This window comes from Pseudorasbora parva, chromosome 13, assembly GCF_024679245.1.
Source record: "Pseudorasbora parva isolate DD20220531a chromosome 13, ASM2467924v1, whole genome shotgun sequence".
Classification (NCBI taxonomy): domain Eukaryota; kingdom Metazoa; phylum Chordata; class Actinopteri; order Cypriniformes; family Gobionidae; genus Pseudorasbora; species Pseudorasbora parva.
In genome coordinates this window covers 28,526,049-28,546,109 of record NC_090184.1, presented here as the reverse complement: position 1 = coordinate 28,546,109, position 20,061 = coordinate 28,526,049, and the positions used below count along the sequence as shown (strand labels likewise).

General features: G+C 35.4%; 1 protein-coding gene across 2 annotated transcripts in view; it reads left to right on the top strand.

Moving 5' to 3' along the window:
* The window catches only part of gnai3 (guanine nucleotide binding protein (G protein), alpha inhibiting activity polypeptide 3), a 354,328-nt gene extending 334,330 nt beyond the window's left edge, over positions 1–19,998 (top strand). For both annotated transcript variants that reach the window (XM_067413791.1, XM_067413792.1), the window contains exons 2-9: positions 8,516–8,558; positions 9,485–9,626; positions 10,020–10,177; positions 11,724–11,852; positions 11,948–12,077; positions 12,559–12,712; positions 13,872–14,082; positions 18,108–19,998. In XM_067413791.1, the coding sequence (XP_067269892.1) occupies positions 8,516–8,558; positions 9,485–9,626; positions 10,020–10,177; positions 11,724–11,852; positions 11,948–12,077; positions 12,559–12,712; positions 13,872–14,062 (947 nt within the window). In that variant the 3' untranslated portion in view covers positions 14,063–14,082; positions 18,108–19,998. The remainder of the gene's footprint in view (positions 1–8,515; positions 8,559–9,484; positions 9,627–10,019; positions 10,178–11,723; positions 11,853–11,947; positions 12,078–12,558; positions 12,713–13,871; positions 14,083–18,107) is intronic.
* The last annotated feature ends 63 nt before the right edge of the window (positions 19,999–20,061 follow it).

Here is a 20,061-nt window from a genome sequence, read left to right as displayed (position 1 = left end):
AATTCCTAATAATGATATATGGTTATAACTATAGAACTATTGAAAATAATAATAAAAACGGTTTCAATAGGTGCCTACACACCTTCGGTGCTTGGCCTCTAATAATAATAATAATGCTATCAGCCAAATAGATTGGCATTGCATTATAAATATACATACACTATATGAAATTTAAATATATATATATATATATATATATATATATATATATATGTATAAATATACATACACTGATAAACCATAATATTGTTGCAGTGGTGTGTTAATTCTCTTCATGTTTATTCAGCTACAGTGATCACTGGATGTCTTTGTCCATATAGGGATTTTCTGGAACTTATTACTCATCATGAGTCTCACTTGAGGACTTTCTGCACAAGGGCACCCTCCACCATCGAGTATGAATGAAATATAAATTACATGTTTAGTGCTCCATAACGCTTATATTGTCCTTTTTGGGATAAAAAATAGTAAAAAGTACTCCACTCTAAAGATATCTCACTCTAAAAACTAATACTATGATTTACTCAATTTTTTTGGTGAAACATTTTTACACTAAAAAAATTGAGTAAATTTTAAAGCAGTGAAATCAATTATAGACACCATAAGAACTGAGTAAATGTAAGTAAAAAAATTAAGTAGATCTGAGTAACTGCATTTGTTACATTAACAAATTCAATTGAGTAGAAAAATTGGGTAAAAGCATTTTAAAAACCAATATTTATGACTAATATGAACTGTTTTTATTTATGAGTATTACTAACTTGTATAGTATAACTTTAATTTCCTCTAAACCTTTGTAAAATACTCCACAGTCCACACAAACACACTTATACATGACATGGCCTTTATTGTCGACGAGTACAGCAATAACGTTACAGCATATATTACTGTTTTGACATGTAAAGAATAAGTTATTTTACAACATTTAAACTCATGTAACAAACATTTTAGAAGTAAAAATTAAACATTTAAAAGTAATTCAAGTGTAATCAACCGGTCTGTTATCCCATTTCCACCGTATCAGCGCTGTTTCTCGAGCCTGAGATGGACTAACGTTAGCGGTCTGCGGGTGGACTTTGAACTTGAGACCGCTGTCCTGCGTTTCATTTGTAGCTGAAAGATGCTGCGAGGCGCCAGACTCCATAACCTGATAATAAACAAACAGTGCCCAGTTTTAATAAGATTTTATCATCCAAATTCATTATATTCATTATCTTTACGAATAAAGTTGTGTGTTTTGAGCAACACAGCAGGCGTTTCAAAGACCAACGTCACACGTTAACTTAAGGTGACTCACACTGTCCCTGTATGTTGTTTTGAATTAAATAAAATGCCTTTTAGCACAGTAATGATTATATAGATTAAAAAAAAAACATACAAACCTGAATTTCACAGAGGAAATGCCCCAATTCTGCGACGCTGAGAAGAAGAAACTGCTCTGGTGACTGAGGAGAATTCAAATATCCACACTCACTCAACCGTCGAGCTGTCGTCACGTCAGAGGGTGGGGGAGGGGTGCATTGTTTTAATCTAGTAAACTTACTCAATTTCTTCAGTGTGTGTTAAATATTAATAATCTTGATTTTAATTAAGTAATATTTGTGGTTCTTGAAACAGATCGGTTTAATTCTCCATTCTCAAATATTTTGAAATAAATTTTGCAAATGTATTAAGTATATTTAAAATAAATAATTGGTTATTTGAATACTAAATTATTTTAGTGAAAAAAACTTAAATATAACTATACATTTTAGACAAAATTAACTGTTGGATTTTTAGTCAATTATTTTGGTATGTTTAACTAAAACCATCAAGTAAATGATATTGAGAGATTTTATTAAGTTAATAAAGTTAATTATTACTGTGATATTTACTAAGCCACTGAATTATTTTTTAGAGTGCTGTAGTAAACATACTATAATCCATATGTTTTTATCAGAATGAGTAATTTTTGGACTAAAACCCCCAGGAGACATAACAAATATAATTCAATTTGAGCTCTTGGGAGTGGATATATTTCAACGTTTCATACATCCAGCATTTATTGACATGGGGCATAAAATATACATAGTCTTTAATTTGGCGGACGGGATCTGCTACACTGCTGCTACTTGGCAAATTCAATAATTTGTGCAACTCAGTAAAAAATAACAAACAGAGGAAAGGCTGCTGCAAGAATTGTTAGGTATTGTCATTTGGCAGGTCAACCATATACTTGTACTGGATCATTGCCATATTCATGTATGATTCATTTGAAATATTAATGTTATAGTCAATACCGGTATATTGTGACACCCCTAATTAACCAGGAAACAATATTCTAAGTTTTAAATATCACTGTTATCGTCAGTTCCAGTACAAAGCATCGGAAAAGTATTCACAGTGCTTCACTTTTTCCACATTTTGTTATGTTACAGCCTTATTCCAAAAAGGATTAAAATCATTATTTTTTCCTCAAGTCTAAAAATAATACCCCATAATCACAACATGAAATAAGTTTGTTTGAAATCTTACAAAATGTATTATAATAAAAATAACTTTTAAAGGGTTACTTCAGCAATTAGCCTATGGCTTTCTATTAGTAGAAAACCTGGAGTATATTCAAATGATCGTGCTCAGGCATTCATGGAAACGGTGCGGCCAGCGGAGCAAAGTGAGTATTTTATCTTCTCAAGTTAATTCTTATGAAAGTTAATATTCCAAAGGCATGAACTGAAAACGCGCCTGACTGAACACGCGCTGAGAACTACTGCCACGAGCGTGGACGTGTTTACCTCAGCTCTCATCACGATAGCTCATTCAGGTCTCATCACGATAGCTCATTCAGGTCTCATCACGAGAGCTCATTCAGCTCATCACGATGGTGTAATCTGACTCCTGCTGCGTTTGTGCTGACACTCCCTCAGCGGCTAAATCACAATATATTGAAAAGACACTTTCAGTTTTTAATTGTAGTGTCTGTTCTCTAACTGAACGGATTTTATGAAGATTAACGCGGTGGTGGGGAAGTAAAAGTGATTTAGTAGCGGTAGCTTTGGGAGTGGCCTCACAGGGCAGCGAAGCATTCTGGGAATTGTAGTCTTTCATCCCCATGAGACAAAAATAAATGTTCTGTCTTTTCTCAGTCTAGAAGGCACCAAATTCAAAAATAATTTCACATTTCTACTACATTAATGACCCAGTTTAAAAAGAGATTCATCTTCCCAGCGCTGAAGTACCCCTTTAAAAAAAAATCACATGTACATAATACATTTGTTCAATACTTTGTTGAAGCACTTTTGGCACCAGTTACTTTTTTTTTTTTTAGTATGATGATGATATAAGCTTACCACACCTATGTTTGGGCAGTTTCTCCTATTCTTCTTTGCAGAACCTCTCAAGTTCCATCAGGTTGGATGGGGAGCGTCTGTGCAAAGCCATTTTCAGATCTCTCCTGAGATTTTGTGCGGTCACTGGCTGGGCCACTCAAGGACATTCACAGAGTTGTCCCATAGCCACTTCTTTGTTTACTTGGCTGTGTGCTTAGGGTTGTTGTCCTGTTGGAAGATGAATCTTAGCTCTAGTCTGAGGTCCAGAGCACCCTGGAGCAGGTTTTCACCAAGGATGTCTCTGTACCAGAGGTGGAAAGTAACAAATTACATTTACTCGCGTTACTGTAATTGAGTAGTTTTTCTGTGTACTTCTACTTTTTTAAGTAGTTTTAAAAATCTGTAATTTTACTTTTACTTAAGTACAATTTTATTGAAGTATTGTACTTCGCTACATTTTAAACCACATCCGTTACTGAGTAAAAATAAATCATTAATGCAAAGGGGAGGGAAAAAAACACGATCCGGAAATGACTATATTGAATAGAGCGCGCGGGGCACGGGAGAGAACAAACGCGCAAATATCAGATGGAGACGAACAAGACAGACGTCAGTGACGCAGACCCAGGTGGAAGCAAAACGCGGTCGTTAACCTCTGGCTAGTATGGAAATACTTTGGATATAGAAAAAAATAACGTGGTGTTGTCCTGGAGGATGGCAAATTTGCACAAAATGCGGATGCAGATAAAGGTATGTTTATAACTTAAGGCCGATTGATTTCTGTGACGCAGAGGGAATCCCGGAATCCAGGCTAGGCCTAGAATAGATCAAATCGCGACATGGCCTGTGAATATTAAAGCACAAAACTATATGAATATATGATCTGCTTGTTCTGTCTCTGTGAATGCTCTGCTCCGTCTACTACAGGACTCTATTATTCTTAAACATTTTAACGAATTAATGGTAAAAAATAAGTTGTTAATCTAATTTATAATAATTTATTGAATTTAGTTTTATTGAAATTTTAATAAACAAAACAAACAAATTGTTTTAAGTTTGTTATAATAAAGCATTTGTTCAACCAAATAAAAAAAGACCAATCATCTTCATTCATTTAACATCATTTTAACTAGTGATAATAACATAATATAATAATAGGTACAATACTTGTTTAATTGATGTTTTCTGAGATAGTTGTCATATCGTGAAAATCTCATTCTATCACAACCCTACCGGGGAGAGTCCCTCACCCCCACTGTTAAAAAAAAGTAACTAAGTAACTTTTACTCTGAGTACATTTTAAATGAGCTACTATTACTTGAGTACATTTTTAGACCAGTCATTTTACTTGTACTTGTAAAATTTAATTGAAGTAACAGTACTTTTACTTGAGTAGAATATTTTGTTACTCTTTCCTCCTCTGCTCTGTACATTGCTTTATTCATATTTTTAGGGATGCACGATATTGGATTTTTGCCGATATCCGATATGCCGATATTTTTCAGCTCATTTTGGCCGATACCGATGCCGATATATGTTTATTTTTTCCCTTTGTTTGGAAACAACACCATTTTGAGCAAAAACTTTTTTTTTTCATTCTGGTTTCAGATTTCTGAGGTATCCTTACTAAAAGGATTCTTGTTGAAGATAAATAAATGTTAATAAAGTTCTTTTTATGATAAGAATATTAAAAGCTCTGAAAATAACAATAATAAAGTCAGTAATTTTTCACCCCAGATGCAGCTGTAACCTAAATATTGTATTTTTGGATTTAACGTTTGTGCACATGAAGTGGGGGTGGCATGACATCCATTGATGCTGTCTTTTAATTCTACAATTATTGTAGAGCTCCTTGGATTATTTTTCATCATCCATTTCGTAAAATTTTATTACAGATTAATACACTGTATATAAAAGTATTTAATTTACAAGTGTCATGCTTGTGATTTATGACATCATTACTGATTTGTTTATTCAGAACAAGAAGTAACTTCAATTTATTTGTGTATTCTACTTTTCATTGTATTACTGTAACAACAGCGCCCCCACTACATGTATAAATATATAGCGGTCTAGATGGAGGGCACTAGGACCTGGAGGAGCTTCTGCTGCTGTGGAGGCTGCCGCACGCGCTAGAGAGTGGGGAGACGCGATTGGGCTTGTTTTAGGCTAATTTTGTTGTGAAAACGTGGCAAATCTGCTGCTGACGGTCACGTCCTTCTGTACGTGCATTCAGAAATTCAAGGCAGCATTTAAAAACAGTCAATATAAATTACTGTACATGCAATGTATTTTCTTGTTTTCACTTGAAGAATGACTGCAGTGCTGACATGGTCTTATTGCTGTAGCACTCCTTGCACACGTGAGTTATTGCAGGCATATCAACACGTTATCATATCGGCAAGGCATATCGGCATAATGTTTTCATATCGGCCGATGCCGATTTTTATATTTTAAGCGTTTATCGGCCGATTCCGATGTCGTGCCGATAATATCGTGCATCCCTACATATTTTCCTTGATCCTGACTAGTTGCCCTGTTCCTGCCACTGAAAAACATCCCCACAGCATGATGCTGCCACCACCATGCTACACTTTAGGGATGGTATTGGCCAGGTGATGAGCAGTGCCTGGTTTCCTCCAGAAATCACACTTGCCATTCAGGCCAATGAGTTCAATCTTTGTTTCATCAGACCAGAGAATTGTTTCTCATGGTCTGAGAGTGCTTCAGGTGCCTTCTGGGAAACTTCAGGCAGGCTGTCATGTGCCATCTGGCCACTCTACCATACTGGCCTGATTGGTGGAGCCGGAGCGCTGCAGAAATAGTTTTTCTTTTGGAAGGTTCTTCTCTCTCCACAGAGAAATGTTGGAGCTCTGTCACAGTGACCATCAGGTTCTTGGTCACCTTCCTGACTAAGGCCCTTCTCCCCTGATCGCTCAGTTTGGCTGGGTGACCAGCTCTAGGAATATACCTGGTGGTTCCAAACTTCTTCCATTTACAGATGATGGAGGCCACTGTGCTAATTGGGACCTTCAATGTTGTAGAATTTTTTTCTGTGCCCTTCCCCAGATGTATGCCTCGATACAATCCTGTCTCGGAGGTCTACATACAATTCCTTGGACCTTATGGCTTGGTTTGTGCTCTGATATGCACTGTCAATAGTGGGACTAGGGCTGGGCAAAAAAATTGATTTTTCGATTAATCGGTTTTTAAAATCTGGTCGATTCAGAATCGATTCTCAAAGTTCACGAATTGATTTTTTTCAGTATTTATTTCCACTAACATTGAAAATAAGCTTAACGTAAATCTAATTACTAGTCTTCTCCACTAGGTGTCCCCCATTTGCCTTGCGTGATCTTACAAAGGAGCAAGAATCGCACATCATTTATCTATTCAGTGTTTAAAATGGCAGCTTCAGGTGCATTGTCGCCTTTTATAATGCTGAGGTGAAATGCTGTAGTGATACTAAAAATCTGCGAAACCATTTGATGTGACAACACACACACACAGCCGAGCACACAACTGCTAAAAATAATCACATACACGCGAATGCTTGCCTTGCATTAGGATCAAACTTGAGCAGTCACTTAAGATCATTATGTATGTTAGCCATTATAGACATATTCAAATTATAGTCCATATACAGCGCAGGATCAATAATTCAAACCCTAATAGCTTATATTATAAACAGATTTCCTCAAATAATAGTTAGTCCACAGTCAACTTAAGTTAGCACGGTATTGTTGTCTGTTACCACGACAACTACTCAACCATAGACTAAAAAAATAATGAACGCATTTCTCGTGTATGAAAAGTAAATGAACACATGAGCGGCAAAATCGCAAGAAAAGCTTGTCGTGTACTGAAAATTGCTATTAAAAAAATCATCCAATATCCTAGCTTTTTATTTTTTAGAATAAATATATCAAAACATCCATAAAATACTTCTCAGATAATTTTTTTTTTAAAATAAAGTTGCATCAAAATTGTATTTAACAATTGTATGGATTTGAAATATAGAGATGCATTCTGTTTTAATGTACTCAGGTGTACCTAAAATAAAAAGTTTAACATACATGATTGTGGCTCTTAATTTCTTTTTAATTACCCATTTATGTTCACTGTTCTTTTTTATAAATACCTATAGTATTTGTATTAAATCTATATTCATTTGAGTTGAATCGAGAATCCAAAATCGAATCGAACTCGAATCGAAATCGAATCGATTTGTGGACTTGTGAATCGAAATCGAATCGAATTGAAACCTCTGAATCGATACCCAGCCCTAAGTGGGACCTTATATAGACAGGTGTGTGCCTTTCCAAATCATGTCCAATCAACTGAATTTACCACAGGTGGACTCCAATCAAGTTGTAGAAACACCTTAAGGATGTTTATTGAAAACAGGATGCACCTGAGCTCAATTTTGAGTGATGACGAGCGCTGTGAATACTTATGTACATAATTATTATTATTTATTTTTTTTTATTAGCAAAAAAAAAATTCAAACAAACTTCTTTCACATTATCATTATGAAGTATTGTTTGTAGAATTAAATAAAAAAAATGAATTTAATGTATTTTGTAATAAGGCTGTAACAACAAAATGTGGAAGAAGTGTAGTGCAGTGAACACTTTCCGGATGTACTGTATATCACAACAACCCTAGTCTCTTGTAACCAATGGAAAAATATATTGTAGAGGACAGACTCTGTAAATGTGAAATATGTTCTATTTATTGCTGTTACTAATTTCTCTCATCAACTGAAAATTACAGTGAAGCATTGGATTATGTACACCATGCATCCTATGGCCTGTTTGCTCATGTTTATATAAACATCTCTTTCTGGTGTGTTGGTTAATAAGCCATCTAAGTGAGTCATTTGACTTGGTTATAAAAAGCTCACCTATCGTAGCTCCCGCTGTCCTAACAAACACTTCGGCTGCTGGGGGAACTAACATCAGAAAAACCTTTCATCTTTAGGGCATTTAATCTCACCATATGGCAAGCGCAACCCGAAATAGAGAGCTCGTTCTGCAGCTCATGCTGGGCTTGTGATGTGGGAGGCAGAGGTTGAAAGCTTCTATTCATCTTATGCAGACCTTCTCCTGATCGTGTGATGTTTGGGGTCAGGCGAATAAACGGTATTTATTGATTTGCCATATCAACCTCATCAACAACGTTTTCTGTTGTTTGTCCTCTTTTAGGTGCTGGGGAATCAGGGAAGAGTACAATAGTAAAGCAAATGAAGTGAGTTCTGAATTATTTTTTTATTTTTTTTACAAAAATCTTTTCTTTTGATGTGGTGATATGCAAGAATGAGATTTGCAGTGAACCTTTAGTTTTTGTGCTTGTGCAAAAAACTGGAATTGAGCAGACACCATAATATATTGGGTATAACATTATATAAATGTAGAATTATTTATTAGATTTTATTATTATTAATTGCATATGATATTGTTTTAGATTGTTTCATTTTATGTACATGTGTGTGTGTATATGTATATATATATATATATATATATATATATATATATATATATATATATATATATATATATATATATATATATATATATAATATGCACACACACACACACACATTTTACATGAATTTCAACATAAATAAATATAATGCAGTTAATTATAATCAAATAAATATAAAATCATTGTATATAATATGTATATTATTATATTAATTTAATAATATTTAGATTATCGTATTTTATAGTATACATACATTTATGTTTATATAAATGATATAGACTTTTTGTGTGTGTGTGTATGTATGTATATATATATATATATATATATATATATATATATATATATATATATATATATATATATAATATGTGTGTATATATGTATATATACACACACACACACACACACACACACACACACATTAACATTATAATCAAAATACATTTTAAATCATTGTATATATGACATTTAATATTAAAATGTGTATGTAAATGATCATAGCCATTCAGGAAACCACATGTATTTTAATATGCTTTCTGTGCTGAATATTTTGGTCTGTGGAGGACACATCCGAATCAGAACAGCCTAGACTAGTGGGAAACATTGCTGGCAGTTATTATTGGAGTTTGTTGATTTAATAGTTTTGTTTGATGCACTATAGATGCACTATCTGATTTGTTTTACTTCAGGATCATTCATGAAGATGGTTACTCAGATGAGGAGTGCAAGCAGTATAAAGTCGTGGTTTACAGCAACACTATCCAGTCCATCATTGCCATTATCAGGGCCATGGGTCGTTTAAAGATCGACTTTGGGGACCCTGCAAGAGCTGTAAGACACATAAATCAAAAATCCACCCAGAATTACCTAAAAGCAATCGTTTATTACTTCTCTCGTCTAGACTGCACAGTGCTGGAATTTGAGTACAGCAGTGTCTACAAAATTCACCCTCTGGACAACCCAAACTAAGTTTAGTTCTTAGAAAAAAAAATGTTTCTTTTTTCAGCCTTCCCACGACAAAAGTATTTCTGATCATTTATAATATCATGATGCTCTGAACCACCATCATTGGTCACAATATCGAAATACAGAATCTACTGATGCTTTTTCCTCAGTTTTTTACCAAATTAACTCAAGGAAGGATGATATTTAATTATTTATTTATGGAGCAATATACATAGCAATGAACAGCATTATTTCAACATTTGTTCTGTTTAAAATCAGGATGATGCTCGTCAGCTTTTTGTGCTCGCCGGCACTGCAGAGGAAGGGGTCATGACCCCTGAGCTCTCTGGGGTCATCCGTCAGCTGTGGAAGGATGAGGGAGTGCAGACATGTTTCGTCAGATCACGAGAATATCAACTCAATGATTCAGCAGCCTAGTAAGTGCACTTTCTTTAGACGGACCAAGGTTTTTTATAAGCTATACTGTTGGGCCTAGCAGAATGAACACAGGTGCAGTTCATAACTAGCATGTTACATCCAGAAAGTAAATAATATATAAATAAACATTTTTTCTTTGTGCTATATTAAAAAAAATAATATACATGTATTCAAACCATGCTGTTGGTTTGATATTTATATAAAGCCGTAACATTCAAAATGTCCATATAATTTCTGTGGAGCTCTATTTACAGAAACTGGCTTAAAATGTACAATTATTTGAACAGAACATGCCCATGTTTATCTTGGCTTATAACTTTAGATAGTAATTATGCAAATATTAGTTTTACTTCCAATACATTTGGTTTATTGTACCATAATTTGTCTCCACATAATTATCATGCCTTTGTTTGAACTGATTAGATTTTGGTTTCCTGAAAGGGGAAGTTTCAGGTTGAGGCACAGTTTTTTTTAGCCTTGTGGAGACTTGTTGAACATTTTTACCTGGTAGATTCCAGCTCATTGACTATGGGGAAAGTTTGTGGCTTTCGGAATTGCATTGCACAACTTTTTCCCCCTCACAGATTCTTCCATGTAACAGTCATACTTCTGCTCTGTGTTCAGCTTTGGTAGCCACAAAAAATGTTTCCAGTGATAATAATCAAGAACAAAATTCTCTCTCTCTGTAAACACATGCGTTCATTCAGTGAAAATATAGAGCCACATCTTCCAATGAGATGGGTTTTGTGCTGTGAGTGTTATAGCAAAATATATCTTTATTTAAGCCACAAAAGTAATAAATTAAATTAGTTTATTCAGCAAGTATGCAATAAAGTGACCAAAAGTGACTAAAGAGAAAAAGATTTATAATGTGTCACAAAAGCAGAATGGTTCTTTTGAGCAGAAAAGTTTCACGTTTCCACAAAATTATTAAGCAGCACTATTAACAAATGTTACTTGAGCACCAAATCATCATATTACAATGATTTCTGAAGGATCATCATGTGACTGAAGACTGGAGTAGAGCTGAAAATTCAGCTTTGCCATCACAGGAATAATTTTTTTTTTTTAAATATATTTAAGTAGAAAACAGTTGTTTTAAATTATAATAATATTTCACAATATTACTGTTTTACTGGATTTATGATCAATCAAATAAGTGCAGCCTTGGTGAGCAAAAGAAACTTGTTTTTATTGTAATATATTAACTGCATGCCTTTCTTCCAGCTTTTTGTCACATATTCTGTTGAATAATGAAAATGATGGTTATCAACTCAAAAAATACAAGTATAATAAAATAAAAGCATGTGTGCAAGTCTCAAGAACAGGTGCATCCTTTTTAAATGTGTTCCAGCTACTGAGACTCTTCGTACATGCTGCACATTTTACGTAATAGATCCTGCATTTGGGAGCATTAGGAAACTACAGAGAAAATGATGTGGTGATTTTAAAATGTCATTCTAAATGCTCTTTAAACCATCCTGACATATTGTTTTGTAAGTGGTTTCACTCGAAAATGCTCACTATGGTTTGTCTCTTGTCCAGCTATCTGAATGACCTGGATAGGATATCCCAGTCCACCTACATGCCCACTCAACAAGATGTGTTGAGAACTCGGGTCAAGACCACTGGCATTGTAGAAACACACTTCACCTTCAAAGAGCTCTACTTCAAGTAAGTGTCACCTCTTTATCTCTCTCTCTCTCTACCTCCCTCTCTCTCACTCTCACATACGGCCTTAAAACTGTATACTGCTTGTATCTCAACAGGATGTTTGATGTTGGTGGTCAGCGTTCAGAACGGAAGAAATGGATTCATTGTTTTGAAGGTGTCACTGCTATTATCTTCTGTGTGTCGCTCAGTGACTATGACCTGGTCCTAGCTGAAGATGAAGAGATGGTGAGTTTCCTTCCCACAGTGATCCCACAGCTAAATCAGAATTGCAACCTAATCTGTTAGCAAGACCACATGGTCAATTCAGAGACCCATTTAATATGATGGATGAATGCAAATATGGTAAAAGATGATAATCAGTGAGAAAAGCTACTAGCAGAGCTCAGTATTTAGTTTATTTCTCCATAGCCACCACGGGGGATGTTCCATTTGTCCTGGTTGTGTTAAAGTGATTTCCTCATAGCTTATGTAAAACCCACATATTTTCCTCATGAGATCTAATTTCTTAAAATACACTGACTGAGGTTACATATTAATTTTCAGCGGAACTGAGACAATATGCATATAAATTCTCTCACGGCACTGCACTGAGCATTTTTTAAATGCAAATCTCAGCTCTCGGTTGTCATACCAAGCCAATCTCCGATTGAACGTGAACCAGATAAATGAGTCTCTGAACAATATGTTGATCTTGATGTGTCCACAGAACCGTATGCATGAGAGCATGAAGCTTTTTGACAGCATCTGCAACAACAAGTGGTTCACAGACACATCCATCATCCTCTTCCTCAATAAGAAGGATCTGTTCGAGGAGAAGATCAAGAGAAGTCCACTCACGATATGCTACCCGGAATACTCTGGTGAAATTAAATACAATATTGTACTTATGATTTAAAAGTTATTTAGTAGCTTAAATAACATACTTTTAACACAAGTACATTTGTATCTTGGACTTAAACAGCAACAGTTTTATGTGGTGAATGATGATGCCATACAAAAAAGAATTGTCATCAAAAATTAGTTTCAGGACAGTATATTCAACAATAGTTGCATGTATTACTAACTTGAACCATCTGTTTCTGTGCAGCCCTGGAAAACTATTTAAATAACGTCTAAAATTAAATTGAACTTCAGATCAGTAAATCATATTTTTACTCAAGCATCCTTATATTGGAGAACGGCAGAGTGGATGAATTATTGCTTGTTTATAAAAAGTTATAAAAATGAAGAAGGGATTATGTGAGGTTAAGTTTGAACAGCCTATCAGATGAGGGGAAGCACTGTGGAAAAATCTCTGTTTTGTGTCTGCTAGTTATCATCCTTTGGGGCCGGTTGAGAGTTGAGTCTTGCCGGCTTGGAAATGTTTTAGTGCCCCTCTCTTTCTTTATTTTTTAAAACACAGTACATTTACAAATTTTGGTTTGTCATCAGTTTGTTTAATTTAAATCAATCATGAATGAATTGTGACAGTTTATTTTGCCAGTGGGCTGGGCCATTATAGAAAACTCTTGCCTCGCTTCATTTTAAAAATGACGTGTTGTTTTTCAAACTGGACTAAAAACCTTGAATCATTGAAATGCTTTAATTTACTTTTAATTTATGTGCCCCGAGTCCCGACTAATCATCTTATGCCTTGTTCAGTGATGTGACATTCTCCATATTCTCAATTTTCTAAAATAGTTGTTGGAGTAAAAACTCTTTCTATTTTAAATACATGTTTAAATTTAATTATGATAGAAAATCTGAATTTTCAGCATCATTACTCCAGTCTTCAATGTCACATGATCCTTCAGATATTTCAAAAACTTTGTTTTCAGGATTCTGGATAGATAGCTCAAAAGAGCAGCATTTATTTGACATAGAAATCTTATGTAATATTATAAATGTTATAAAAACTGTCACTTTGAATCTAATGAATGCATCCTGCCTTGCTGAATACAAGTATTAATTTCTTAGGGGAAAAATATCTTAATTTGAAAGGTGTGTGTTTATCACTTACCTTTGTATTCTGACACTCAGGAACAAACACGTATGAGGAAGCAGCGGCCTACATCCAATGCCAGTTTGAGGACCTGAACAGAAGAAAGGACACCAAGGAGATCTACACACACTTCACCTGTGCCACAGACACCAAGAACGTACAGTTTGTGTTTGATGCAGTTACTGATGTCATCATCAAGAATAACCTCATAGAGTGTGGCCTCTATTGAAGCATTATTTGTTTGCTAAGGTAAGTAAAACCAACAAGAAAAGGGCCGAAACCTACAGGACTGATCAAATGTTCAAACTGATTCAAATCGTGATTCATTAAAGGGGTGGTAAAACACGATTTCACTTTTCTAACTTTAGCTAGTGTGTAATGTTGCTTTTTGAGCATAAAAAACATCTGCAAAGTTATAACACTCAAAGTTTAAAGCAAAGGGAGATATTTGCTTTTAAACAAATCAATTTCAAAGGAATTCAGCAAACGGCCAATTGGGAACTACATTCTTTTCCTCCAGACTTGCTGACATCAGCAGCTACTTATATACATATATAAAAAAAAATCATAAACACCTCCTTCAAGAATATTAAATAAGGGGGGTGTGGCCGTTTTGTATTGCTGTGGAGAAGAGTAGGCTGGAGTACTAGGCGTTTAGCCAATAACAACACCAATCAGAGCCCATTGCGTATTTTTGAGGGACCGGCTTCATAGAACCAGGAAACCATCAGAACATTTTTACAAGGAGGGACAGAGCAGTGTAGAATAAAGGTCAAATGTATGAAAAATAATGCAATTTTTTAAAAATGAAGCATGAACACACGTTACAGTGCACCACACAAACACAATCAAGCCTTCGAAAGAATGTGTTTTACCACCCCTTTAAAGTGCCCCTATTATGATGTCTACTAGTTGTCTACTACAACAGGTTTACAGGTCAAAAACCATTTTCATTTTCTCATAATATACATAACCATACATCTTTGGATGAATCAATCTCTCTAAATCCCTCCTTGCCGCAATCCTGCTCTACTCTGATTGACCAGATGACCCAGTCTGTTGTAATTGGTTTACTGCTTACAGTGGACATAGGAAACAAAACACCCATTACCATAAACTTCAGCTGCAGAGGCTTCCTAAAGCTCAGCGATTGCATACAATGTAAAGACCGAAATGATGATATCAATCCGAGTGCGAGTGTGAGTGCAAGTGCGAGTACGATGATGAAACATTGGAAGAAATAGTTTTTCAACCCGAACCTCCATCGCAAGGACGATTTGAGCAGGACGTTTCTCAGTGATACGCTACTCAGTTTGTGGTACATTGAGATGTTGCAACTGTAATTCCTCACCAACAGCATTAAAGGTGTCATGAACTGGCTTTTTTTATTTTTTCTTACTGTTCTCTGCGGTCAAATAATAACGTTTGTGTGGTTCTTTACAGTCAAAAACATCATAACTGATAAAGTAATAGGCTATTTCTATACTGCTAGGATTGGATAAGATTTGCATATTTAATGAGCTTGAGCTCCCCTGTCAGTTCAGCAGGGAGAGGAGAGATTGAGGGAGAAGCAGCAACCAGAATGATTATCTCGATCACAGGGCTCGTAAACGTCTTTATCAAACAAACACAATGTTTTATTTATCATCGACCCACGATTGATTGGACTATTATTTTTATATTACACAGCCCGCACGATATAAGCGCGAAGCGCGCGCACACACATACATGTTCAAGTAGCGCGCCTCTCTTCAGATGTCAACTCGAGAGAAACTGAGATAGAATAGCAGAACAAGAACAGAATACTAAGAGATTCATCGGCCTGCCGGGCTTTGCGAACCCTGGCCCATATGTGTCTGAGTCCAGCATGTAGATTCTGTAGAGGCGGTGTTTGAGGTGTTCTGTAGAGGCAGTATGAAGCACAGGACCGTTTGCTGAGCCTGTCTATAAACGCTTTTCTTTGACTAACAAGAAAGTTTTCAGCTCTGAAACTTAAAGGATATTCTTAAATTACCATGACCTTTTATATATCAAAAGCTCAAGGAAAAGTTGATTCCTCAATTCATCACCCCTTTAAGTGAATGTCCATCAACAAACCAACTTGTATTTCTAATTTTATGCGGTACACTTGTGGAAACTGTATCAATAACAGCACATGTAAGCTTAGCACTAATGTGAATGAGTGATGTAACATTAAAATTTGCAAGACATTCTCTTTATCATAATAGACACAATTTGGTAATAGTAACAGGTTTTGATTCTGAGGAGCAAGCTGGTCCAAATAAACTGACCCATCTTTCAAGAGCCAGCATTTTGCATATCCCATGTTAAACTTTTGTAGGCGGGACGAGTTGTTCATGGGCAGACAACGTACAACATTGGCGGGCATTATGGAAATACCTTTTCTTGTGACGTAGAACCATCACACAGTGAGATTTAAATAAAAAACAACTAATTTTAGTGGTTCAGAGTTGATTCTTTCTTTTGGGAGACAATAACTTTATTCATTGTGGATTTTTGACTTTACAACTTTGCAGAACGTTTTCATTCACAAGCTGTATTACACACTGCATCAAAGGGAATACTAAAAAAAACATAATAGGGGCACTTTAATATGTATGCACTTACAGGTCCTTCTCAAAAAATTAGCATATTGTGATATTGTGAAAATTAGCATTATAAGTTCATTATTTTCCATAATGTAATGATAAAAATTAAACTTTCATATATTTTAGATTCATTGCACACCAACTGAAATATTTCAGGTCTTTTATTGTTTTAATACTGAAGATTTTGGCATACAGCTCATGAAAGCCCAAAATTCCACTCATGAACTCATGAAAATCTCAAAAAATTGCATATTTCATCCGACCAATAAAAGAAAAGTGTTTTTAATACAAAAAAGTGAACCTTTAAAAAATAATAATAATTATGTTCGGTTATGCACTCAATACTTGGTCAGGAATCTTTTTGCAGAAATGACTGCTTCAATGCGGCGTGGCATGGAGGCAATCAGCCTGTGGCACTGCTGAGGTGTTGTGGAGGCCCAGGATGCTTCAATAGCGGCCTTAAGCTCATCCAGAGTGTTGGGTCTTGCGTCTCTCAACTTTCTCTTCACAATATCCCACAGATTCTCTATGGGGTTCAGGTCAGGAGAGTTGGCAGGCCAATTGAGCACAGTAATACCATGGTCAGTAAACCATTTACCAGTGGTTTTGGCACTGTGAGCAGGTGCCAGGTCGTGCTGATAAACGAAAATGCTCCAAAATCTCCTGATAGCTAGCTGCATTGCCCTTGATAAAACACAGTGGACCAACACCAGCAGCTGACATGGCACCCCAGACCATCACTGACTGTGGGTACTTGACACTGGACTTCAGGCATTTTGGCATTTCCTTCTCCCCAGTCTTCCTCCAGACTCTGGCACCTTGATTTCCGAATGACATGCAAAATTTGCTTTGATCTGAAAAAAGTACTTTGGATCACTGAGCAACAGTCCAGTGCTGCTTCTCTGTAGCCCAAAAGTGGCTTGACCTGGGGAATGCAGCACCTGTAGCCCATTTCCTGCACACGCCTGTGCACAGTGGCTCTGGATGTTTCTACTCCAGACTCAGTCCACTGCTTCCGCAGGTCCCCCAAGGTCTGGAATCGGTCCTTCTCCACAATCTTCCTCAGGGTCCGGTCACCTCTTCTCGTTATGCAGCGTTTTTTGCCACACTTTTTCCTTCCCACAGACTTCTCACTGAGGTGCCTTGATACAGCACTCTGGGAACAGCCTATTCGTTCAGAAATGTCTTTCTGTGTCTTACCCTCTTGTTTGAGGGTGTCAATGATGGCCAGCAGTCTTACCCATGATTGCGGTTTTGAGTAATGAACCAGGCTGGGAGTTTTTAAAAGCCTCAGGAATCTTTTGCAGGTGTTTAGAGTTAATTAGTTGATTCAGATGATGAGGTTAATAGCTCGTTTAGAGAACCTTTTCATGATATGCTAATTTTTTGAGATAGGAATTTTGGGTTTTCATGAGCTGTATGCCAAAATCATCAATATTAAAACAATAAAAGACTTGAAATATTTCAGTTGGAGTGCAATGAATCTAAAATATATGAAAGTTTAATTTTTATCATTACATTATGGAAAATAATGAAATTTATCACAATATGCTAATTTTTTGAGAAGGACCTTTATGTTTGGTAAACCTACAGACCCCCAATGACCTTAAAAAATGTTTAATGTTTTTTTTATATTTACTAATATAAGACATTTTTTATTTACAGTTGTTTATGGAAGATTTCAGAGCTTCACTGGCTGGTTGTTCCTGGTTTTGTCCGTTTCCTCTGGCAGCGAATGAGCGAAAGAGACTGCCACCCCGCTACATGCACCCTTCACGTTAAATGCGGTACCTATGACCAAGAAAAGGATCTTTTGAGACTCTTTTATTTCCCCTCATCCTTTTTTAAATTGACTGTTTGTGATGGTTATTATTTCTTTGCCACTTCCTTTTATCTTCCTATTATTTTATTGCCAATACTCTGTAGGTATTACGTGACATACCACTATGCATAATCCAAATCCACAATGGATGGTGTCATGTGACTATATGCCAACCCCAATAAGATCAAATATCTTGTCGATTTCAATCTGAGGCCTATTAATAACATTGTATCAGTTCTCATGGGAAAGTAACCATTATTTTGCTAATTTATTATTTAAGACTTTTTTTGCAAACATATCAGAATTTCAAGGAATTAAGTCGCTATGATGAGTGAAAAAGAGCTACTGTGGAAACTGTCATTGAGTTCTATTATTGTTGTACCTTTAGATAATCACAGCCCAAACACACTGCAACAGGACACATTTTTCAGTAATTAGACATGAATCACTTTATATAACACTTTATATAACACACTGTTTTTGTATTTCTTGAGAACCAGTAAAGGTGCGAACAAATGCTTTTTTTTACAGACACATTTCTGAATAGTGTGAAAATAATCACCCTCAGTTTGGTCAAGAACACTTGGGAACAAATGCCATAAAAACAGCATGTTGGCCGGATTTCATTCGTGTCTTGATGGAGTACAGCCTTTTCTAAGAATTGTTTGTGTGCTTTTGTTTAATCCTGTGGATTTCAGTATTTTTTTAAACAAACTGACACAATGTGATCTGGTTTGTAAAACCTGTATTTAATATGAAAAGAGTTTCCATTGATTTGCTCCCAAAACATGCCAAATAGCCAGAGTTGCTTGAGACAGCCATTATCCTTATATTCCAATACTGGTCCATTGATGTACTCAATGAATTAGTCTTGATTCATTCAACAATCTGTGTTTTTCTTTGGTGAACTATTTCAACTATTTTAAACATAAAAAGTGCAAATGAACAACTAACTGTAATGATAGCCCTGAATAGCTAATATGCAAAAAAAATTGGTTTGTTTAGTTTCTGAAAACAACGTTTTTAGTTTTTCTTAATGATTGTTTCTGATCATGTATAATTTGTCCATAGTACCACGTCACCAATTCCTGCAGTTTTGAGAAAATACATATGCAAACCTTTGTTTTAGGAAACATATATTTATATGTCATGATCAAAAATTAAAAAAACTTTAACAACACATCAGTTGAATATAATCCAAAAAATAAATAAATAAACAATGGGTCAAAGTTTAGTTTTATTATTTTCAAACAGCAAAAAACATGCAGATTTTTTTTACACTTAGAATGTTGTTTTTTTACCATTTGTCTTATTTTAAAGAGACAGTGTATCTGATCAAATATTGTGCAATTGCCATTTTTGGCTCTTTTATTTCCTACTATTCCAATTGTTTTTCTGATTGTGATAAAAGTGTATTTATGTGTAGTCTCACGATTGTTAAATATCTACTAATTTTAGCTGTCATTTTTTGATTATATAATGCTTTTAGCAAAAAGAGTGTTTTGTACTGTGGTTCATTCAAAATTAGATCTGACAGGGTCATTGTTTGAAAATCCCAATTAAAACGTTTGTGAAAGTGAGCAATTACAATAGTGCTAATGGCCAGACAATTACAGCACATAAAAATCTGACACAAACAACCTGTGGAATTGATGCAAGTCTTTATTTCATGTACCTACATATACATTCCAGAACATCTCCACAAATTCAGACCTCAGGTTTAAAACAAAGCAACAGGCCATTCTAGAATTTTCACTTGTTACTGTAATACTGTATCATATATATATATATATATAT